We start from the raw sequence: 26,010 nt of genomic DNA, 5'->3' as shown, positions 1-26,010 counted from the left end.
TTCAATAAAATTTAGAATTATGAAGAATTAGGTCTCCAATTATTTATTTTTATAAAGTGAACTAAGTTTGGTAAACGTGCAGCGTATTAACAGCGTGATTAAGAGTTTGTTTTTATTTATTTATATATATATTTTTTTTTTTGCTTTAGAATAAATATTTTAACAGCATGATTATATTTATGATATTAACGCAGATCTAATAGAAAAGGGGCAATTATCTTTTTATAAAACTCTTCTCCATCTTCCAATCAACACCTCCAACTATCTTGTAAGATTAGAGGCAGGTCAAGTTCACATGAAGTATATATTTATGTTGTTTAAACCACCTTGTTGTATTTCTCTTTTATAAAAACTAAAAAAATATGCCTTCTTTTTTACAAACTGCATTTTTTTCATGGAATTGTATGATTAGAACTCATGTTACAAAGAGAGAAAAATTATAAATTAAAAAAAATTAATTAAAAATTTGAATTTTTAATTTATTTATTTTAGCATCAATATTTAAACTTTTAAAGGGTTTGAACTCAATGTTCTTTTTTTAAATTGTTTAAAAAATCAACTGTCAAAGTAAGATCATAGCATTAATAATCTAAATCAGTTCCAAACGGTTTATACAGTTTTTTTTTTTTAAACATAATTTATGAATTTCATAGATTTAAGGCACAATAATATTTTACATGATTTTATTTGTAACTGTGCTGAATGTTTACTCTAAATTTGAGCTGCTCGAATTGAATACAACTCCATGTTCATTATTATCAATTCTGAATTTCCTTCACTCCACCGTCACTAATTAAATGAAACATACATCATAGCCAGTACTAGATTGCTGTGTGGTCGTGCTTTGTATGTATCTATCTTCAATTTGTACTACACTGGTCATCGCTTTGCATGCTTCTAAGAATGCATGTTCAATTTTCTGTACGGTTAATTCAATTTCTTCTTCGCTACATGTTTCAATAATATCGCACAATTTGTCGAAGACATTCATTTTGATTTTCAAGCCACGTGCAGCTGCAATCAATGAAGCACTGGCCAATGTCGAGCTTTTTGTCTGCATCAGTTCTGGTTCTGTAAAAACGCAACAAAAACAGTTAAACAAAAAATTATTAAAATTATTTCTTTTTTTTAAATTTTTGGTTTAAATCGTAGTGATAAGATCAGCATAGAAGGATATTATTTCAAGAAAACAGGAACAACGGCTTTCTATTCTATTAAGAATAGAATATTCGATTGCGAGCCTTGGTAGCAGAAGTTGATCCGAGATATTTGCTCCATGGGTGGAATTGGGAAGGAATGTCTGGCACAGGATGTAGTTATCCCTAATTCCTAACTCCCCTTCGTTTCCCAAGAAAGCCTGGGTGGTCACCTGGATGGTTATTTTTACGTCGAATGATGTGATACCTTCCTTGTTCCATCTGTCCACATTTCATATGAAATTATTTATATAGTGATTTTTGAACTTCGGAGGATTTCGTTAACTAAGATATAAACTAGACCAGAACATTTGGGAAATATAAAAATTTCTCTGGACTACTTGTAGTAAAGGCAGGACCACTTTACGTTTATTTAGTGCCTAATGCTCTTGGTGGTAGGAACGTAATTCCTTCAGAGTTATGCTGTAGTATGTTAAACTAAACGTGCGCCAAATGATCCTCTAATCATATTAATTTTCGCACAGCTGGCCTAAAACCCAGTCTAATTATTTTATATTACTTTTTCCCCTTTGGTCCATTCGTTAGGTGGATGAATCACCGTAATCATTAAAAAGTTCACATATAGGTAAGTATGAGCGTAAACTCCGGGTGCTGCCCTTGAAGTATGTTAAATAAACTATTTTAGCATGAACACTCACACGATTTTCTTTTACTAGGGTTCTCACGGTTCCAAGTCACACATTTTCTCCTACTCCAAATTTTAAAGCATATGTAATCCATATTTACATTATCCAGTTTGTAAAGCTGTTAATTAAACAGAAAAGACTTTAGATGGGATCCTACTCCCCTAATATTCTTCTCTCACAATTGCCCTAAAAAGGATTTTCCAGGGGAAAATTATTCAAATATAAGTTACAGATTTACGTATGTGTAATTTATACAAGATAAATAAAGAAAATCTCAGGAGCCATTTTTCAAACCACAGAAAAGTAAACTATCTATTTACTCCAGTGTTTACTTTCGATTGTAGAATTTAAACAACTTTTAATTTTAGCTATTCATTCAAATCTTCTTAATAATAATGTATATATCAGTGGATAGTATATCTGAAATACGATACTACGATTACACCTACCTCTCTTGAAAATGCACTTTAATCGAATTTTGACATTTTTAGTTAATAACTATTTATTGAGGGTTTTAGAGAAACAGGCAAAACAATATTGTGATTGTCAAAATTTAAGGTTAAACTTGTCATTAAAAAACAAAAAATCTGCTTTGAATACGAACACGACTCTCACTTACTACTATTCACTATTCCCAAGTTCTAACCCACAAATTTGCCTCAAACTCATAATATACAGTGAACTGTAAGAAGCTCATAGGAAGAGGCAATCTTAGGGTCGGAAGCTGGATTCGAACTCGGGATCACCAAGTGGGAATCCAGTACGGTAACCACTTAGCTAAATGCTTCCCTCGTTTTGTTGATTATTTACATTGAAGCTTATTGATTTCGAATGTAATTCAGTAGATTTTACTTGGTATTCATAGTTGAAATATTATTAACTATAGGCTTTAATTATTTCTTAAATAACCAGAACTTTATTTCTAGTAAAACCAACATGTTCCAGCGTTTTCATGATCACTTCCTCTTTTAGGACATTGTCTCAGTTATTAGCAATTCTTTTATTATCACAGATTTGTTAGCCAGTTAAGAGTTGAAGAAAATTATTTTTTACTAAATTGTGATAAGAAGAAATTAGAACTCGAATGCGTTTTCTAATTCTAAATTCTGTAGAATTATTAGTAGGCTATTATATATATTTCGCCACTAAATTATGTACATATTGCTGTTATGTGCACTATGATGATAGTACGAGTAGTTTAGACCTGCTGCACTTTCTATTTCAATGTCAACTACCTCCGCTCAAAGCAAAAACTAATTCTCTTCTTTCATTGAATAAGGAATTTCAAACAATTGTAATTTTTTTCAAGATATTGATGTAAATAAAATTAAACTTTGTTTATACTACTTTCAAGTTCGTGGATAATTAGAAATGTTATTGAGTAAATTTGAAAACCACTTAAACAGTTTTTGTTTGAGATCATGTAAGTATGCGGTTTCCCTCCGATTAGCTTCGAATTCGGAAGAGTCAGTGCTGTAACTCTCAAAGCAGTTTAGATTCGAGTCATTCCTTATTATAACTGCAGGAGAGTCCTCCTTGGCCCTAACGTAAATTCTGCCACGACTGAACCAAACGTATTTAACTAAATTGTCCTTTCCCAGCAGTTATACTCAATCCATACTCTTACGTGTCAAACATATCTCGAACTAAATGTACCTCTGAAATTTATTAAATTTTTTGCAGAATTTAGGCTATGTAATAATTATTTTATGAAATTTAATATTAATAATGTAATTTACAAAATAGACCCTACAAAAACATGTATGTTATGTAATCTGAATGAAAAGGAAGATCTTACACACATTCTATTAAATTGCACTTTGTACAATAATATGAGAGATGTAATAAATATTAACAGTAGTGACTCACCTCATCAAATTATAGTTAACTTCAAAAACAATTATTCTAAAGCTAATATTTTTAATTTATACAAATACTTCTCTGCCATTCTAAAAGTCCGCTCTTCTTCTATTTTAAACGATTAAAATAGAAAAAAAAAAAAAAATACTTTATACTTTCTATGAACTATTCTCTTTATTTGATGGTAAAAAATTATTTACAAGAAGTATTTTTTATTTTTTGTGTGATTATGTATTGTAGTCATGTCAGCAATCAACTCACTTGTAACAAGCTATATGCTTAAATACAATAAAGTTTATCTATGTAAGTATGCGGTATTTTTTTTAATAACTGAATATTTGTATATAATTATTGTATGGTTACTTGTGTATAATTATTATTGTATCATTATCTGAGCATTGTATGTAATTATTTTATTATTCTTTCAGTTCCCAAGTTTATATAAAAATAATATAAGTAATGCCTATTTTTTCATGCGGGCTTTATGTCGCAACTACCAATTAGGTATCGTGGACAGAGGTGCCTAAAAAAAATACTTTACTATAAATTTCTCATTTTGGCCATTAAATAAAATCCAAGGCCTAGACCGAGAACCGAATCCAGTACCACAATACATATTAGTTTTGTAGGTTTCGCCTCTAACCGTTCGACTACCTTATATATAATGTATATAAATAATAGTTTATTATTGAGTTGAAATACATTTATTGAAGCTTGCGTTTTTATTCATTTATTATTTAATCTTATTTGCAGCAATTAGTATAAATTGTCGCATTTACTTTGCTAACATTTTGCGAAATTTGATAAGGAATATTTCAAGTATTAAATGAAAACTATTTTAAATAGTTTCCGGTTCTAGAAATAATTGCAGTTGAAAAGAAAGTCATTCTTATTTTTGAATATTTTCGAAATTTTCGTCGGAAATAGAAGTTTATTCGTTAGAGTTTGGGATAGTAGAGAATCTGTGGGAGAAGAGAATTTAGTACAAAGTATATGATTTTAAACGAACTTGTATTGAGGTGCAGAGAGGTGTGACGAAGTCTCCTTTCACTATTTCAAAAAACATAGTAACCTATCTTGCCAGCATCTGTAAAATAGTAAAGACCATGTGCTGTTAATGCTGCGATATTACACTTGCGGGTTTTTTTTTTTGCAGCATGAACCCGTGGATGGGCTCTCCGTTATGATCCAGGTAGACTGTGCAGGGCATTGTCTACTACTGTTCCAAGCACTAGGCGCAGAGGGGGAGAGGTTTGAAAGGTTTTTAAATCAGGTTATATGCCAGGTGTGTTTAGAGAGAAGGTAATTTTTGATCGAGGTCTTATTATTATACTAGGCAGATGTTTAAGCGAGACATTTTATGAGAAAGATCTGTGTGTGTGCGCGCGCGTGCGTGTGTATGTGAGTGACTCGCACGACCTCTTCCTCATGGTAAACTTACATCTCTGTATATTTACTTTCTCTTACTTTTTATTACCGGTATGAAAAAGTATTGCAATTATCCTGAAAATTGTTTGAAATGAAAGTGAAGTATCACGAAACAAAGAAATGTCGATGAAACAATTTTCGAGAGAGAAAAATAAAACCCATTATTGAATTTGAAATTTAAATTTATCATCACTCCACATTCTGTTGTTCTAAAAATGTCATTCTAGAGGGTGAGACACTAAGAACACCTCAAAACTTATATCTTCGAATTTAGGACACTATATCTAAAATTTGATCCAATAGCAACAATTCCTTTTTCTTACAAAAAAAAGTAAAATTTGTTGGCGAGTGGTCTGTGTGTGTGTGTGTATAAGAACAGAATATCTTAAAAATTGAAAATCACAGATTTTTATTTGGTTTCTGTAATAATAGTGGGTTCCAGGGAAGGGATTAGCTATACGGTTAGGGTATTGGATGGGGTTCGAATGCCCAGAGGCCAGCAGTGCACTGGAGCGTCAATATCCTTAGATATTGACGTGCCTTAAATCATTTTAAAAAAAATAGTGGGTTACACTTCTGATATTAAGGTTTCAGTCTAAATAAGTCAACCGATATTGCGATTTTGTATAAGACAACTCCGAAAGAGTTTATATAAACTTCATTTATCGCGTATAACATGTAGCCCTATCACATTTTTTCGAAACTTTTACAAGGAAAATTGATTTTTTAAGAGTTTTCAGGGAAGTACCATTATAGGAAATTATTCGAAAGTGCAATTTTAGAGTAGATTTATGAAGTGTTGGAAGGAGAGAGAGAATTTGAACAAGTTCAAACGACGGGAAGTATCAATAATGGCACTAGCTGTGCTAGTATCTGTCATATTTCTTAGACGGAACTAAACCCTTCTAAAATATTTAAAAATTGGAACGTTTAATAGCGGATTTGTAGAGTGCAAAAAAAAGGAAAATCAAGTGAGCGTTCACACCAGATTTTTGAACTTCAGAACAGGTATTTTCGTCGTAAAACCTGGGAAATTTAGTTTAGGGGCAACACTGTGAATGGATCTGAGAGTTTGGGTTTATTTAATTTTTGTCGCATAAGTTGTAGGAAGAAAACTGACAAACGGTGCTGTAGCTGAACAGCACCAGTACAATCTTCCCTCATCACCTACATTTATATGCTGTACACTTTTATTTATTAGAATTATGAACTATTTGTCTACAGGATTAGATGCTGCCAAGCAGACGGACACACTGACTGAGGCCATAACATCTGGCTACTCTGACCAACTGACTCAATACAAGGTCAATACTCAGGTCAAACAACTTAACAAAATAATTTATTTAAAGGTCACTAACACGCGGCCATGACATTGTACTTTTGCAGGCTTGTCAATAAAAGCCTAGCGAATAAAACTAACGAGCTTAGAAAAAAAAAATAATCCAAAAATGTTTGCATTCTAGTTTCAACTTCGAAGAGGTTATTGAATTTTCCTGTGCAAGAAGAGTACTTGTTAGCTGAAAAGAAAAACGGTAGTAGGGTGGAGCTAAGCCTTACACAATGGGTACAAAAGAGTACCAACGCTAACAAGATTAAGAGAAGTTGACCAAGATGCGTTGTGGTGGCGATTGGTTGATGAGAAGGAGATCATGAGCTACTACTCTAAATTTCCTTTTTATATTTCCTGTAGTCTGGAAATGGCGTACTAATCGTGTCTCTAGTAATGGCACCAAGCGCACCAGTCTGTGCTTGGAATGTTTATAGGAAATTGATAAGAATGTGTCGTGTTAGCTGTCTGTACTAATTCATATACTACTATTCTACATCTCCATTTTACCTTTCCCATGGTCTAGAATGAGTTCAAACAGACGTACCACTTTCCTGAAACGGCACAGCAAACTGCCATACTGCAGCCTGTAGTGGGTAAAAGACACAGCGTAGAAGCAGACGAAGAAATTCATTATTAGTTAAGTTATTAAGTTAGTTAAGTTTACCACGATATTGTTCCAAAAAGGCCGGGAGCCATTTTATATCTTAATCTTGATTAAGGGCTTTTAAAGGGACGTAGCACATTGAGAAAAACACACGCATCGCTTGAACATGTCAACCAACAGCCTGTGGTGGTTTACTAGAAAGAAAAAGAAACAACCCATTCATTTTGAAGGGCGGTTATGGCCGTTAGATCGGCACCAATAACTCAGGTCTTCAAGCTTTAACCAGAAGTTCCTCTCTAGTCTCTTAAGAGTCTGATCTAACAGACCGGAATGGAGGAGGTCTTCAACGAGGGGTGTTACAATAAAACTCCTGAATCGTGGCATTGGGTGATGACCAACTCCTATGTAATCTAATCAAAACTTAATTCTACTTTTCATTTTCTATATTATCTTTATCACCAAAAAAGAACAATGATGTGGAAAATATAGGAGGGCAAATATTAAATAAGTAGAAGTTCAAGTTTATAGTGTGTAGGAAGAGAAATGGAAGGATTTAAGGGGGTGTTTTCGCTGAAAAAGAGGTTACAATGACATTTTTTGGGCGAAGAGAAGTTTTCAGTAGAGTTTTGAATTTAGAATACTGGGGGGGGGGGGACTGAGGAAGATTTTACGTGACTTTAGTATGTCGTGGACAACCCAAGAGAATAACTCGAATTTCAGGAAATTCGGCCAAAATCGCTAATAATGCCTTTTACGCAGAGGAGTAATAGCCTCAACAAGTTCATGATCAAACAAGTAAGGGGAAATAACAGTACTATAACCTTCCAATATACTTTACACCTGCTCTTAGAATCATAACATCTGCTCACTATAAAAGTAATAGTCACTGCAGATATCTACCCTACTAGCCTTACCTCATCAGCTTGGACATAGTACGTTTCCCTGGCTAGTAATTAATTACATACTAGCACAATGTATGTTCCTAGCATTACATCAGCAGGCACCTAAATATAGTAAATAACTATTATAATAAAACTGTTGCAACTCCATGTTTACAGATCCCATTTTATATCAATTTTTAGACTATTTAGAAGAAGATCTGAACATATAATAATAATATACCCACGATACACAAGAGAAAAGAAACTCTCGATATTAAAACTGACCGGTAGGACAGTTGTATGAGGGTTGATCGTCAAAAAAGTGCACGAAGAAGCGTAAGTTTGAAAAACACCCAACTTCGACAATTTTTTTTTGTTTTCTCTTTTTCTATAAAAGATAAAATTCCCAAATTATCTTTAAAATATAGGACAAATCCTCCTTTATAACTGTAATTTTTTGCAACAACCCACATCTAATAAATTTTGAGAGAAAAGTAGTCGAAAATTGGAAAAAACGTCATTTTTAGAAAATGTTCTTGTATTTGTTGTTCTTCTTGTTACATTTATTTGTAAACAACGTAGCGCCTTTACACAAGTATTTAGAGGCTCGCTCCCGTTCGTTATGAGCAAATCGTCTTCTTCAGCTAAGTTTATGCACAAGAATTCATTGTATACTTTACCAATAAATACCAGTGTTTTTTGAATCGGTGTAACCGAAAAGGAGGAACGCGACGGGAAGTTACGAAGGCAAGATAATTGAGTACTGCTGTCGTGCGGCGATAAAGATGGAGAGTAATGTTGTTGTTGCGATAGGTTTAGGATGAGTAATTGTAGATAGTAAATATTTAGACGTAAGAGGTGTGTTAGAATTCAATTACACTATTCATTTTAATGAATGTTCATAAATGTAGGCAAATTTCAATGGATGGATGGTGATGCCTAAAAAATAGACTCTCTAAATTTCACATCAAAGAATCAGCTCCATTATGTGTAGCACTTATATTTTCCCTTACCTCTCGATTTTGAGTTTTTAACGGGATTTTTTCCCTTTGGTAAGAAAAAACTGACGTGAACACTTTCTCTTTCAAAATTCTTCCCTAAAAATTTTGTAGAATCTAAATTTAAAAAATAAATAAATAAATTGATTCTTATTAATTTATACACTGTTTAAATCCTTACCATACACTGAAACGATAAGAGGCTAAGTTTGGTGTGTGGTTAAGAGTGAAGGCTAGTTATTTGTGCCATATTGAAAGGAGAACTATTGCTTTTTGCCGCACTTAGTTTAGATGCAAAACAAAAACAATTAAAAATGGGGAGGAATTGTGTGATACATAGTCATTGTAATTGGAAATAATATTCAATTTATAATTTAAAGGAGGTGAAGTTGATCGCCAGCTCATGGTGCTCTTTGCGTAAAAACTAATCAACAGTGCACCAACCTGATTGAGTAAGGCCATCAGATCGACTCAGAAAGTAGGAGTTTATCAGATGTTAGAAGTCTGGTGTGAACACTTACACGACTTTCTCTTTCCGCTTTTGTGATTTGTCTTAAATTCGTAAAAAAAAAAAAAAAAGCAAGTGATTTAAAAATTATCCATGTTCATTTTGAAGGTGCTATTTTTGGAAAAACAAAAAAAAAATCGCTGAAAAGCTATATAAAAAAAAAACATTACAATGAAACGGTACTTCACGAGAAAAGACCAATCAAACTCTCACCCAGAAGTACCCTAATGGAATTTTTCGAAAAATATTTTAAATAAAGGTTCGTATAAGCCAGTTCAATCAGTTTTAGTTTTATTGAAGTAGAGGTTTTTTGTTTTTTTTTTTAAAAAAAAAATATATATATATGTGGAATAGAAATCGTGGAGGCACCCCCTTATAAATTTATTTTATTTAAACTGCTATTTTATGAACATATTGATATTGATGGCCATGGCGACTATATTCCTTTGTCGATACTAATTTCAAGGCGTTATAATATATTTTTCATCAGATTTAATGTGAGTTTAAGACGGTAAAGGTGTAAAGGCGAGAAAATATATTATTGTGTCATCAGTGGTTTCTTGTTTTTCTTTCTTTCTTTCTTGTTAATTATTATCTACTCTCTTCTTTCCTACATATATACGAGGTGTTGCTATTAAATAACAAGACTGATGCTGCTATAGAAGAACTATGCATGCGCCAAATCCTAACGACCGACAGCTATGCAGCGTAAAGCCTTCTCTTTCGATTGCAGCGTCTCACGTGCTTGTAGAGAAATCTGCCTGACCGGAACCGTCGTTTGTGTAAGAGATGTTAGTTTCGTTTTGCCGAAAACATGATACTACACATTGTAGTAGAGCAACGAATTGTCGTGAAATTTCACATCAAAACTTGGTAAAACCGCTACTGAAACTTATCTTTTATTATAAGAAGTTTATGGTGATGAATGATAATCACGTGCGCAAATTTTTGAGTGGTTCAAGCGTATCCAAGATGGCCGAGAAGACGTCGGAGATGATGACCGCCCGGGTCGCCCTTCTACGTCCAAATCGGATGAAAATATCAATTATAATTAATCAACATTACTATCGTGAGGTGCTTGCTCAACTCCGTGAAAGAGTAAGGAAAAAACGACCCGATTTGTGGAAGAACCAGTCAATCAATCAATTTAGTTATTCTTAATTTGGGAAATCACATAACAATTTAAATTTCATTCAAAGTTACCAAATACATAAATAAATATTTTCGTTCTTATTTTGTTATAATAATAGTAATGAAAAACATTAATTTCTATGCTTCAAGCGTTATCTATTGTTTGTTTTCAGAAGAATTACGATCGATATACTTTCTTTTAAGAGAAGTACGTGAAAGTTAAAATTATGAAAACTTCGAGAATTGTAAGGGGAGAAAGTGGTTGTGTACTTTAATAGGCCTACGTGTTGAGCTTGCTAGATGTGTGCTAGCTAAGAGTAGCCTGTAGCCTGGCAGATGCTGCCACTGTGCAGGTACTAATCACACCTGGTCATTCCAGGTGTCTACGCAGGGTTCAAAACCTCACTGTTTATTCTTCTCCTTGTATGTTATAATGATAACAGACACCAGTCAATATTCGATAACCTTTTATCAGTCTAAGAGTTGTACAATCATAAGGAGTTCGTCGCCTAAGTAACTCCGATGGAAGCATTTCTTCAGAGTGTAAAGAGAAATTGGACGGGATTTTAAAACCCATGTAAACACAGATGTTGTAACTACGCATATGCATTATGCCATATTTATGAGGATCTTCACGTTATTCATCAAACCTTATCAAGTTTCCTGGAAGTGAAAAACGGTTAATAAAAAGAATCTAAGGCACCGTAATATTTGGGGGGGGGGGAGCCACACGGTATAATACACTTCGCAAGAATAAGATGCACGCACCCTTCCTCCAATCGCACTTTATTTAATGAAATACTGACCCTTAGAATTTTTAAGAAAGAAACTGGTACAATAAATTCTTGAAACTCAGAATTTGTAAGAAATAATGGTAATGAACACACTCTTAAAACAACTACCTAATCTTAAATGCAGATCTGCTAATGAGAATCGTGTGGCACTGAAAGTAGCGGTAATCTGCCGACTGGGCACCGAAATCTCAGTAGACAAATAGGTCTAGCACTGTTGGGCCTAGGAGATCTAACAGAATCAACTCCAATTCCTCTGCAATTACCACGATGTGAAAATAGTAATGTTTCTCAAATTATGCGTTGAAACTATAAGAAGGCATCTGTGAAGCAGCTTGGAAAAAAGATTGTATCCATTTATTTGTACTCCAAGCTATCGATTAATAGTCTCTATTCATATATGCGCAGTTTTAAGCGGGAAAAAAAGAAGAGATTGGCGCTCCTTCAAAGAAAAACGGGTGTTAATACCCTAGTATACGACATAAAAGTCATGTTAAATCCATACTACCATAAGGCCATAAACATTTAATCATAGCTACTACCTCAACTACGAATAAAGCAGAAAAAGTTCAGCATTATTCAGCCTTCATAATCATAACAGGTGCTTCTAAATCAACTCCTCTTAAAGCGATGTAGTTATCAACTAACTTAGAGCCCATAATCAATAAAGCAAAGTAATCGCCTACTTACTGAGGGGGGGCTTACAGTCCAACTACCAATTAAGTGTCGTGAACAAAGGCGGAGGCATATTTACTATTCACATTTTTTCTAACAAATCTAAAAAAACAACACGCGGGATTTGAACCGGGATTTCCTACTTACAAATCTACGCTTCACAACCACTGTAGCACACCCGGCTTCAGGAGCCCATAAGTAATAACTGTGTCTCCTAAGATGAGAGAAAAGCATATAAGAGATGCCAGATTGGGTAAGATTGAGTTGGAAAGAGACTTTTTTTCTTCCCTAGGAAGAATCTTCAGAAAGGTCTGCTCAAGCACGTATGCAGCTGTACAGAAAGGTGAGTTGCTGTTCAAGGACTAGAGCTCGAAACTATTGATCACTGGTACTCTTTTACACAGTGAACACATGTCTATAAATGTAGACGGGCCCGCTAGCGATACAAGGAATAATGTAAGAGCAGGCGGGTATTGAGAATATTTTCAAGAGGAATCCTGAATCAAAAAACATTCATTCCTTTGAAGCGATGTTTATCGATTGTCAAGCAAATAAAAAGAAAAGCCTTAAATTCAAAATCCACATTCTCAAAAGATCGACCTTAAGATGTGGAAAAATGAAAAGAGTTGATTGAAAAACTGAAATTGCGGGATGTCACTAAAAAGTTGCATAGGTCCCGTGCTTTGTAGATCGTTCAGAAATATACAAGCCGATAGATTGATCAAGGTAGTGCAGCCTCAGGATAAAATAACACTTGGGTGCAAAATATAAAAGAAAAAACTTAGAAAGCAGCTGCAGGAATATTTGAAGCAAAAGACTTAATCGAATTTACTGGAGTTTGCCAGAGAATAACTTTTACAAACTAAAAAAAAAAATTGGAAGAGACTGGCAACATCTCTCAGTCACAACTTGATATCTCGAGATAAGATGTTAAGTAAATTAACCCGTAGAGCTGGTCTTAACTGCGGAACTTGATAAGACTTGTCTGCATAAGTCTGCAAATTAATTAAGTTTGCAATTGGAGTGAATAAAAAAAAAAAAAAAAAAATGGTGTAAACACTTACGAGTAAAAAACCTCTTGCAACATTTCTCTAAGTTTAAAGAAGATCGTTAAACAAAATTTAGATAGTAAAGTATCATATTTCGTAGGGTAATTTTATCTAAAATGCCTTGAGACATGTTTAAGGATGATACCTAAACCGAAAGATTTGAGAATATTTATTTTGAAAATCTACACGATCAAAATACTTTCTACTCAGGGGACGGGGTTACGAGCAAGTAAAAGTAGTAGTAGTATAGTAATGGCCTATTTTTTCAGGCGGGCTTTACGTCCAACTACCAATTAGGTGTCGTGGACGGAGGCGACTAGCAAACGTACTTTACTGTAAATTTCTTTTATTAACCATTAAATAAAATCCAAGGCCTAAGACCGGGGAATCGAACCCAGTACCACAATGTATATTAGCTTTACAGGTCTCGCCTCTTAACCGCTCCGCTACCGTGGCGCCTACTAGCAAGTTAAAATGTTCATCTTCTAAACAAATGATAATCAGAGGTGCCTGTATATAATGTAAATACAAAGTTAGGAGAAAATTTCAAAAATTGAAAGGGTTCAAACTTTTGAATTTAGAAACGGACTATTTGGCAACTTGTTTACGGACTATTCAGTAGGCTCCTTGGAGAACCACTCCACCACCCAACAAAATCTAACTAAACAAAACACTAAGACCGATCGAGCAGCATTGTGGGGGCTCCACTAAACCTTCCAATATGTAATCTATACAATTCTTCCAAGTAAAGTTCCTACACAGAACCATAAACTTACCTTACTATCTCACTAATCGTACCCTACATTGTGACCTTAAAGTTCCTTACATTAATGAAGTAATCCAAACCCGATTCCAATATTTCCACACCAATTTAGCGAATCAAAAATATTATTCTCATACTCATATCCTAATAATCCTCTACGAGCTTAAATTGAAACGACTTTGGTTTCCCAATCTCTTCCTGCAACCAAAATGAGTGCAAACGCTGACTGCTTTCTCCTACAATGGTTAATGCCCTGGCGTAAACTAACTCGGTGTCACATTTTTGTCTGTACATACAATTTTGATAATTTATATACGTGCACTAAAACAGTAAGTAAAGAAAAAAAAGCCTATCTAACCTGCTTTCCCATAAAATTCCCTTGATCGAATTTTCCAGGGGTGATTTAAATAAAATGTGTGAGCCACATATGCATAATTAAATAATTATATAATAATACTATTATAATTTTATATTTGTTTATATTATTTTCAAAATTAGTTTAGTTAATTTTTATATTTTTGAATCAATGAAATTTTCATTAGTTTATGTTATAAAATTATGAAATGTTTCTAAAAACAAAGTTAAGTATAAAAAAACCAATGACTTTTTTTGATTATTTTGTAGAGTTTTTGGCTAAGAATGGCATTTTAATGATGCCGATAAAATGAACTTCATAATAGAGACTAATTTATTCAACCAAGCGATATTACAAACAATTAAGAAATGTATCAGTCTACAAATAAAGGATAGTTGGTAACGGGTAACGATAAGTAAGTGAGGGTAAACGTACTAGCAACTTTCTGGCGGAAAATCATGTAAGAATATCGGAAACCAAATTATAATCCTAGATAATAGCCAGGCTGTCATTAAAGAATGTTATCATCTAAAAACTGGTTTAGAAATGCCTTGGCAAACAGATGCCTGAGCAAGGAAAATAAAGTCTCCTTAATTTGGCAACATTTGGGTGCCAGGTCATGTCGTTGCATAAAATGATGAAGCTGACACCCTGGCAATGCATCCTGCACCTCGAACCCTTCGCTGTAATTAGCGACAGATTTCTCTATGAGAAACTCAAAAAAGAAGAATAAGCAGCAGAGTTCAGTTTTGAAGTAAACTTTCAGAAATGAGGCAGGTAAATATCAGTCAGAGCGGTTATAACCTGAAGATACCTGAAGCTTGTATATGAGCAAAAGAGGGTTGTTTTTACCACCGGTTTCCTCGTTACACATTCTCCACTCGGTGGTCACCTTAAAAACGTGACAGAAATTGCAGTTTCTGCAGAAGGTAGATGAGATTCCTATAAATGTCCTGATGGACTGCGATGACGTCGTTTAAAGATCGGATGTTAGAGGAGGATATACCCATTCAGATTCAGAAATCGTAACTTGAAGGGCGTTCTGAAGAGTAAGCAATCTTATTGGGCATGAATAGAGGGTACAATGGAGAGATGTACGTGCTCAAAGTATTTTTACTTTTAGACAAAATTAGTATACAGCAGACGGAGTAATTTCAATATTGGATCTGTATAACAAAAAAGAAACAATCAAATATTTGGACTAATTTTTTACGCGAAATAAACCTTTCCGATTTCAATACTTTTGTTACAGCGATTAATTAATGATTCGGATGCCTCTTCCACTTTATTTTGCGGATTGCCTCCAAAGTATGGTCAAAGCTATTCTTATAGTCGAAATATCATCAAAATAACACTGTTTAAACTTAAAACTTAAAAAAAAAAATCTACGAATAATAAGTTGTGTCTGGGTGCTGTACACTTCTCTGTTTTCATACCAATTATTTTGGTGTAATGTAACGAATTCTGACCATCAAACGCTTCAAAAGATTTAATAATACTCACCAGTAATTTTTTTCCCACTTAGAACAAATTATTTGTCGATAGTTCCACTAATAGCGAATAAAGCACCAATCATAAAAATTCTTTCACACATTTCGTACATACATTTCGATGAAACATTTCATTTTGCAACGTCACAAATTTGCATATATATGCAGATCCTTTGACTAGAATGAGAAGAAGAAGCAGTCAAACATTACAAGAAAAAGAACATACTGTAGACTTGAATGATAATTTTGATTGAGGTTTGTTGAGTAATCCAAGTAAATTCAAGGCCGTATTGCAGATTTGAGGTAATTTTGATTGAGGTTGGTTGTGTACTCCAAGTTCTAAACCATATTGACTTCATTGTGTGAGTACAATGCAATGGAAAATATCAATTTGTTACCATACGTAAATAATATTACCACTCTAGTGCACCCGAGGAAATTTGAAGAAGCACACCCAAATGACAATTTGTAAATCGAGAAAAACATATAATAATAAACACTTAATTTTTCGTGAATTTTTGTTCTTCAACGAAGTAATTGGGGGCCTTTATCTGCACTAAATGGCTTATAGCCCAGAAAGCCAGCAAACGCTTACAAGAATCTTGTAATTTATCATCCCTCTTCGGTCACTAGAGAGTTAGACTTCTCAGAATTGGAATCACTTCGTTAGACATGGCCAGTTTTGAATCACGTCAACTAATATGCTTTGAATTTCTGATTTACGCAACTTTTTCTCAGCGCGCAATCTAGTGTACTGTTTACTAGTTTAGGTTCAGATTACCTGAGCAGGTACCTGCTCTTGATAGACATGCTTTTGATAGCACCAGTTGCTGTCACTAGTCACCCTTCGATAAGCATTTTAAATTACTGTACGGTAATAATAAATGTAACAATGAATTAACAAAAAAAAAAGTAAATTACTATAGGGACTGAATTAGGGCAACAAGTCCAGCCGCACCATATGGCGCTTCCAATAAAATGCAGGTGGAGCATTGCGATCATACTCGTACTCGACAAGGGTAGAACACGGGAACAGAATATTGTTGTGCCAAATTTGTCTGTGCAGAATGGGTTTACGTTTAGCAAAAGAGTATGGCGTTAGTCTAAGACAGCGTTTCCCAACCTCTTTTGGCTCGCGTTGGTACCACTTGGTATCAGTACATCATGCTAAATTGTACCACTTCATAAAAATGATCGTATTTTGTGAAATTTGTTACTCCGAGTGTGTTATTTTATTATTATTATCTTTATTTGTATAGAGATACAATGGATCTGTTACAAAGTAGTTCAAGTTCATGTTCACTTTATAAACTTTGTAAACTGTAAGATCTTAGTTTTGAAACTTTTTTTAAATAATTAAAAATTGCACACGTATATTTTCTTCAAAATTATTAATTAATTTACAAAATTCTTCTTTAGGATTATTATATTTATGCCCAAATCTTCTAAATTAATTTCTTTTAAGCATTTCAACTACCTGTAAGTACCAATTAAATGTAATGTTGCTTGGATAGAGCTTACTCATTACAATCAGTCTCTTTAAGCAGATTTCTACATAGTTATCATTTAAGTTCTATCACATGATAATTCTATTAAATTTTCTTTATCTTTTATTGATAATGATGAAACTTTTCCTAAATTTTCTTTATAGAAGGGGTTTGAAATTAAATTATCATTATGTGTTTTCGGGTTTTGGGAAAATACTCCATGAAATAGAATTTTAATCCTGTTAAATGTGCTATTATATTTTCTCGTATATCTTGAGACAGACCAACCTTATTACTCTGTACATATTAACAACTTTACTGTATAATATTATTAATTAAAATAATTTGTATGTATCATAGGAAAAAATGTTTCTATGATAGTTTTATGCTTTAATTTTTTATGTCCGCCATTATGGATTATTTTTCGCGTACCACCAACCAGCAACTCGCGTACCATAGGTTGGGAAACGCTGGTCTAAGAAAAGATAATTAATCTTTATTATAAATATGTACAATAAATACAGACATGAAGTGCCAATGTACAATACATTATAATCTTCATAACAATGATATGCGGAAAGCTTAAGATTTGAAGGATGCAGAATGCAGGGAAAAAGGAAGGAAAAATCTGCAGCTAAAGATTAAGAAGGGTTTCTTCTTCCTTAAATTGGAACTTGTTCCTGATGAAACAGCGGTTAACTGGTGTTTATTAACTTTTTTGACACCTAATAAACAAACACAGAAATCCTAAGAAACATTGGAAATCTTGAAAATAATCTACAATAGAGAATAATTTTCAAACGACAGTAGAGTATTTAAACAGATGTTAGGGCTGGACAATCGTGTCTGGGCTGGGCTAGCTTCGTGATGCTAGTTCTTCTTCTAATGGACAGGACTTAAAAACTCCCCTACAGTATACCAATTACCAAAATTTACGTTGATGAAACAATAGCAATCGTTCCGAAAAACACTACACTAACTACACCAGGGGTGAGCAACCTTTTTAATCAATGGGCCAATTTAAATTTTAATTTTTTTTGGCGGGCCTTACATAGATTAACTCTTATTAATAATTTACGAAACTTCGTACGAAACGCAACGCGTCCGTATTGCATGTTTGAACAAGTCACCGACAAGTGTTATCTCGTCACAAAACAATCGCGCAGACGCGGCGCGTTCGTATTGCATGATTAAAAACGTCGTCGACAAGTAACTCGCCATAAAAAAATATTTCTGTTTAGTATGTACTACCATTTTATTATAATTAATTTTATAACAATATATCGATGGGAGAAAGTCGATAAAATAAATTCAATTTTAGAAATGCTTGGCGGGCCGCGTGTTGCTCATCCTTGAACTACACAGTAAATACACTCAACAGTTATATCAAACCATACCATTTACATACTACATACGAAGTAGAGGTTCTACAATAAGCTACCAAGGAAGAGATTAGCAATCAGAAGTTAGCCTAGTGGTTTCCCGCGATGAGATCTCGCTAGAAGTTTCTTCCAGCTCACTACAAAGTTGTCTGTAACGAGAGAACACTATATAGAGACCAGCAATGTACTAGAAAAAACACCGGACGCTTCAGATCTTGAAATAATGGTAATAAGCTACCATTTTTAGAACATTTCAAGCGACGTGGCACACAGAATATAGCAACCGAATACTTAAAAAGTACAGCTCGCAGCCCTATTTATAAAAAAACACGGGTGAAGTAATCATTACAAAAATGTATTTTAAAACTAGATGGAAGATAAAGATTGATTAAAGTTAAATGAATTAGAAAGGTAGAATTTTAAATTAATTGTTTTTACAACTTCAAAAATATTAACCAAACCAAAATTTGACTAAAAAGTTCTTCTGAGATAAACCAAAAAAAAAACAATGTACTAAAACTGAAGTTTTCACCAGCAAAAAGTCAGAACATATGACTGAAATCTCTGACTAACATTTCTACATATCTAATGTATATTAAGGAATGGTTCGATTTGGATGAATAAGGTATCATTCGATTCAGAATTTAATCTAGATGTGCGTTTTGCTAGTTTTAATGAGTTATTGTCACTAAGAGTAGCAGTTTAGGTAGAAGTCTGAATTTAAGATTAAGTCTTGCTCAACTTTATAAAATAATTATAAAAAACAATATTGACGATACTTTTCCAAATGTAGACATTGGTTTTCATCACAGATTCTAGGATGATATTTATTAAAACTTCAGTCAGAACAACTATACAACAAATTAGGCTAGATTTCTCATCATTACGGAGAAGAAAATGAGTTACTTGAAATTAATTTTGAGAGTCTGAGGTGAAAACTTCTCAAATATAAATAAAGTGCTAGTCTCCAAAAACAAATATCATTTTCTATATTACTGTAACATTTGTTAGTTTAATTTCGATAAATTATTTTATATTTTCAATTAGTACAATATAAGTGGCACCAAAACTTTAAAGTGCTCAGGATCTCGTAACAAACTTAATTCGCTCCTAAATTCAAATAAATTTATAAAACTCAAACAACGGCAAAAATTTCAGAACTGAGTTCACCGATGAAGCAATAAGGTATGCTCAACAAATTATAGAAAGAAACTTCTATCCACAAAATCTCATAACCATAATCAAAATAAAAACAACCTATAAGAACATTGTATCAACAAGTTACAATGCAGCACAAAACAATGCAATTTACCAGCAGGCCGATCAGAACTAAAAATAAAAAGGTACTCATTTTATTGGTTATCTATAAGCATTGTAGAAACGGTCAATGAATCATTTTGGGACCTCCAAAAAAAAACAATACATTCTCGGCACACAATACCCCAAAAAAGACCATATTTACGTAAATCAAAATCAGTTTTCCGAATCACAAATTTATTATGAAAGATTAACAGCAACGACTGCTTGCATAGTCAGAGTGCACTAGTGACAGATTCGCAATATTTGGAGAAAACAAAGAAAAAAACACGCAAGAAATATTTGAATAATAGAAAGGAAAATACTGCATCCAACTTGTGTTGTCACCGAAGATTTATCTGAAAGAAACCCTGGATTATCGACAGCGAAAATATCAATAGACAAAAGAAATAAATTAGAGAAGGTACTGCATAGTCAAAGATTCTACGTTAGTTAATTATAGAATAGACACTGTTAACCTAAACCAAATAATAACCTAACCAAATAACCAAAATCCAATCAAGAAGGAGCCTTTACAATCACCTGATTGTAATCACAACTGAATATAACCACCACATGAATCATATTCCACACTTGAATAGTACTATTTGAACACGCCCGTGATATAAAATTTTACCCTTGGGAACCTCCTTTCACCTCTTCTACTGCCTAAAAATCTTAACTCCACGAAAAGCGAGCCATGATCGGAAATGGTAGAGCAAAGGAGAAAGGTTTTGGTCCAAAAGCAGGGTAATGAAGACACGCTGTAGAACGTTATTTCGTCTCTAGACTATAGAGCGGTATTTTCAGCAAGAACATTATCCTATTTTTGTCGAATAGAGTGCAGAGATATGAAATGGCTCGCTCATTGGGAACCAACTTGAATGTAAACACACTTTCTTGAGTTCCATCATGAGCAGAGTATGGACTTTTCACACAAAACGTTTCCTTCGAGGCACAAGAAGAGCAGATTGGCCATGAAAAACCCCGTTTTTTGAGTGGCTTGTCTTAGGATGCCGACTTTTAGCGCAAGTGACAATTAGTTTTGATTTTTTTAACAGAAAATCACTTATGATTTTTAAGGAGTGTTTGGAACACTTCATTTGCCTTTTGCCGAGGGTACAATTTCTACAACTTTTAGACACCATTCCAATATCTTGCAAGGCCTATTCCTAGCAAATTGAGGCACTTCTAACCCGATTGAAAGATTTCTGGTGCTTGTTCAAGTATCAGTGTCCATCCGCAGCTACTCTTAAAACTCTTAAGTTGGATTTCAAGAGAACATTGATGCCCAGTCTTTGCCAAACTTTCAAGATAGATCGCCTTTCCTGACAGCCCTCCTAACTTCCAAATTTCTCAGACTGTAGACTATTTAAAACTCAAAGTGCACCACACCTTCAAAATTCCACCCACTCGTAAAATATCAACTTTCTCGCTTATCTTCACTTTTGAGGGACAGAAATACAAACCGGTCTTACTATACTTGGGAGTAATGTGTGATTTTCCTCGCTAGTAACAATTAGCTTTTTGAATCTAAAATCATTTTCACCGGGTTTGAGTCCAGCTGGTAGCCCTTAGATTTTCTCTTCCTAGGAGGTTCTTACAAGCACATTAATGGAGGCAGGCAGAGCACTAAGAAAATGTTCCGGGCGCAAATAGCCTCAGATGTTAACGCGCCTTTAATTGAAAAAAAAATCTCAAATCATTTGTATTTTTATGAAGAGTTTCACACAATGATGCTGATATGAAATAATGCTTCAATTGGGCCCGAATTCCAAAATTTATTGTGTACATGAACCCGTATTCTGTGATAAAATTTAATGTTTATGTTTTATACAAAGTGCGGAAAATTTAGGCGTGCTTTGCGTTCAACTATCTAAATAAGATGGCAAAAGTGGCAATTAGTACTCAACTATTAACTTCTCACATTAACCAATAAATAAAACCCAGCGCTTAGACCAGGTATCGAACCCAGTCCGCAAATACATCTAAGACGGACCTTGCCTCTGTCCGCTCGGCTATAAAAATGGAGAAGTATGTTTCAAAAATATTTTCCAGAGTATTAACGATAAGATATGGAAATAGTGTTCAAATCTTTTTCTTTTTTCTATTGTTTTGTAAAAGAAGAATCAAAGAATTCCTGTCAGAAGGATATGAAAGTTAAATTAAAATTAGCTCTAATTCTTAAAGAGTTAATTCGAAACAGTCTCATAAAATGTAACATAAACTGCAAAATATCCATTAAAACATTTGTATTGTGAAGGACTCCATAAATTTCATTGTTGTTTAAACTTATAAAAATGTGGTTAATTCGTTAAATTTTAATAAATGAAATGAAAGACATTAATTTTTTGTTTTTTAATCCACTTTTTATGTAATTTATAGAAATTAAAAGAAATGCAAAACAAAACAAAAAATCCTTATTTCACCTTTTACATGGTTGCGTTCTAGATGTGGTTTCATTTAGCCAGTTGGGCATTGTCAAAAATAGATGTTTCGACGGATTGCTGTCCCATACTTCACTAATCTTTTACTTGGAGCTCGCCAAAGATACTAGAATGTTGGAGGACAAGCCCCTCACATTGCCATAAGTGGAATAGAGAAACTGGAATACATCTAAGACACCAAATACCTTGGCTATTTTGAGGAGAGACAGCCAGTAACCGTAAGAAACTATTATTTGTCTTCAGGAACAGCAGGAATTTGGTCTAATCATTTTTTGTCCCCCTGAGATTACTAAATTAGCCAGGATTTTCCCATTAACTAATTGATTTGGTATAATAATTCATCAAGAAGAAATCTTTTCACCGATGAATCCAGGATACGCTCTCCCTCATCATCAAATGGAAGAGAATGTGGACAAGACAAGTGACTAAGTTGGCGCAATACACCACAACTTCGTTGCTGCTCAGAATTGGAATCACTTCGTTAGACATGGCCAGTTTTGAATCACGTCAACTAATATGCTTTGAATTTCTGATTTACGCAACTTTTTCTCAGCGCGCAATCTAGTGTACTGTTTACTAGTTTAGGTTCAGATTACCTGAGCAGGTACCTGCTCTTGATAGACATGCTTTTGATAGCACCAGTTGCTGTCACTAGTCACCCTTCGATAAGCATTTTAAATTACTGTACGGTAATAATAAATGTAACAATGAATTAACAAAAAAAATGTAAATTACTATAGGGTCTGAATTAGTGCAACAAGTCCAGCCGCACCATATGGCGCTTCCAATAAAATGCAGGTGGAGCATTGCGATCTTATCTCTCTTACACTCCCTACTTTCTCTTACTATTTATTCTCTTTCCATTCGTGAGTGTAAGAGGAAGTAGGCGTATATAAGACTTTATCGGAAGTACTAGAGTCAAATTTCTACAAATTTGGAATTAGGGTTACATAATTAATTCTTTTAAGACAAACTATTGTATAAACTCTAAAACATGCAGTATATTTTGAAACTTACCTGTACATGCTAGCGACAGTAGTGTGTGCGCGTGATTTCGAATTTGGTTATCGGAATCTGGCCAGCAAGAGATCAATAAATGGTCAATAAAATCCGCACCGGTCACACCGTATATTCTCCAGCGCAGCTTGGTCATTATTAATAATTCCCACTGCTATACAAAAAATAACAGCTAAATTATTATTTAAGGCAGAACTGCGACCAAGGATATAGTTACATTATAGTTAACTATATGTAACACAGATCCATATGGCAAATTTAAATTACCTTTAGGTCATCAGGCGTCACACTATTATCCGTATAGAAACATAATAAGCCTACAGGCAATGTAAAATATTGTCTAGTCTTCGAGGCAATTAATAGACATGCTGCACCGGATAGTTGCAACTGGCTCCTCTTGATCTTACAGCTACATAGAAACCTGTCTAGTAGGTTTACAGCTAATGGGAACACAGGCATCTCACAATGTTGGTCTTCGCATACCTGAAGGCAAACATTCGAGTTTATAGTTACTGCACCACTGCAATTGGCCTAATGTTGTAGTTCAAAGTACCTCAATTATTAATAAACTCAGACCAGTTTGAGATACATTGCTGGAGCTATTCTAAAACAGCTTATATGTCAAATCTCCAAGTAACTCACTAACTCAACTACTCTCGTTTCAAGCGTGAGTGCCAGTTTTAGACGATTCTACGTGGTACACTGACGGCTCCAAGATAGAAAAAGAAGTGGAAGCCGGAGTGAACGCGGCTATTACTACTATTGCCATCTGAGGAAACATGCGTCGCATGGTAGGTAGCCAATGTACTCAGATTTCGTCAGGAAGAAGAGGAAACGGCACCGCACATGTTTTGTCCGTGCGAAAGGCTTGTAGACTAAGGATTCGACGCTTCGAAGAAGAAAACCTTCATACTTCGTGTAGGAGCCCTCAATCACACTTTTTTGTCTAATTAAACAAAGCCATGACTGAGAAAGGTGCTGTAAGTAAATGGCACAACAGAAACACTTGGCGGCAGTGGCTTAGGTTATCTGACCAACCCCCTTCTAATTTAAACCCTCTTCAAGATAAGGGCCATCACAGACCGCGAATGTAATCCCAATTCTCTCCCAAATATAGAAACATACCGTAGCCCACAGCAGTGTGAACTCACTAACTAAATATCAAATAATTAAAAACTTCAACCAGAAGAAACACTAACTAGAGATGGTTAAAACAATCTTTTGATATAGATTGTGAATATTGTTTCTATTCCTCATATTAAACATGTGGACAAATGATGTAGTCCAAAGAAGTGAGAGCTCACTAATTAAAACTCCATCTAATAGTTAACTCAAACAGCCGGCCTGACGGAGAACAAATTTTTTTGTTACTTACTTCCAACATCCAATTCGTGACCACTTTTCTCATAAATGGTTTTATCTCAGTTTGTATAGTGTTAAAATAATCACATTCTGGCAATGAGTTTACTTGTTGTGCTAGAAGATTACTTATCACACGTTTGCTATTATGAATGACTGGATCAACTGTCGCACATTTCACACCACTTGACATAATCTCTGTACACAGGAGTGTTTCCATTTGAGGTATGAGAAAAATTTAAAAATTCTTGCGATAAAAAAAGAAAAATCTTAAATTGAAAAACCACGTGATAATAAACGATACATGTTGCTTCTCTCACAGCCACCAGATTTGACACTGAACTGAATTTCTAATACCACAGTATAGCCTTAGCCTAACCTTAACCTAGAATAGCTGCCCGGCGAACTGTTATAAGCCCCCCTCCCCTCGCAATATCGCATATGCTCTTGTATCTCTCAACTCTTACGTGTATGCGAGGAACACCTGTCCAGTCTAATTTTGTATTACCTCGGATCTACACACTAATACACTAAAAAATACATCTGCCATCTGCTTTGCGATAAAACATTCACTCATTAACTCCAGTATCAATATATTGTGATAGTAATGTTTTTAAAATCCTCTTTTTGTCTGAACTAAACCATTTTCATTTGGAACACTGTTTCTAGCCTCTGCGAAATTTTCTTTTTATATGTTCAAAGTGGAACAGTTTCGTTTGAAAGGATCTGACCGAAAATAAACTGTTTTAGTTGTTTCTTTAGCGGAGGAATAATTTGTCCATCGACTCAATGCTGCCCAAACTTCTCGTTCATTTTCGGACTGAGGTGGTGGAGACTAGGGTCTGTCCAGGGAGGTTTTAAGCATTTGAATCTTCCATGAATATATGAAAAGATAAAGATTTTCCAATATACTACAGAAATATGACTGTATTTTTTTTTTAATGATTTAAGGCGCGTCAACATATGAGGTCACTGGCTCCTAGAGCTTTGATGAAAGAAAATTCAAGAATATTTTTATTTTTTATATAATGTTCGAAAAAATGATGCATTCTATATATGTTTATTTCATTTTCAAATAATGCGTGACATTATCCAAGGTTATTGGTGTTCGGTGCTTTTTTGAGAGCACTGCCGACCTCCGGACAGTGTTCTCTCTTTACAGACAACACTGTCCATCACCGGACAGTGAGCTGTAAGAAGCTCCTAGGACAAGTAATAACTAAACCTGTGTTTGAATGAAAATGGCGGCAGTCTTATATATTCCGAAAGATTCCAACAAATGATTATATTACTCTTTTTTCTGGCGTAGAGACCTC

General features: G+C 34.2%; 1 protein-coding gene across 1 annotated transcript; it reads right to left on the bottom strand.

Moving 5' to 3' along the window:
* Positions 1-790: 790 nt before the first annotated feature.
* LOC141461695 (G1/S-specific cyclin-D2-like) lies at positions 791-25,075 on the bottom strand. The gene is made up of 4 exons (XM_074142935.1): positions 24,711-25,075; positions 23,603-23,818; positions 23,336-23,489; positions 791-1,071 (listed from the first exon to the last, which is right to left on the bottom strand). Exons 1-4 carry the CDS (start codon positions 24,912-24,914, stop codon positions 794-796), a joined length of 852 nt encoding a protein of 283 aa, XP_073999036.1. The 5' UTR covers positions 24,915-25,075; the 3' UTR covers positions 791-793.
* Between the last annotated feature and the right edge of the window lie 935 nt (positions 25,076-26,010).

This window comes from Rhodnius prolixus, unplaced genomic scaffold, assembly GCF_049639745.1.
Source record: "Rhodnius prolixus isolate KJV_2025 unplaced genomic scaffold, Rpr scaffold_12, whole genome shotgun sequence".
NCBI lineage: Eukaryota > Metazoa > Arthropoda > Insecta > Hemiptera > Reduviidae > Rhodnius > Rhodnius prolixus.
This window is presented reverse-complemented; position numbering and strand designations above follow the sequence as displayed.

What these genes read in the sequence shown, in the direction of transcription:
- LOC141461695 (XM_074142935.1), bottom strand. Translation starts at nt 24,914, where the DNA reads ATGGAAACACTCCTGTGTACAGAGATTATGTCAAGTGGTGTGAAATGT. An exon ending in TGACGCCTGATGACCTAAAG is followed by an intron (nt 23,490 to 23,602) that starts GTAATTTAAATT and finishes TTTTTTGTATAG; the next exon opens with CAGTGGGAATTATTAATAAT. An exon ending in ACTGTCGCTAGCATGTACAG is followed by an intron (nt 1,072 to 23,335) that starts GTAAGTTTCAAA and finishes GCGTTTTTACAG; the next exon opens with AACCAGAACTGATGCAGACA.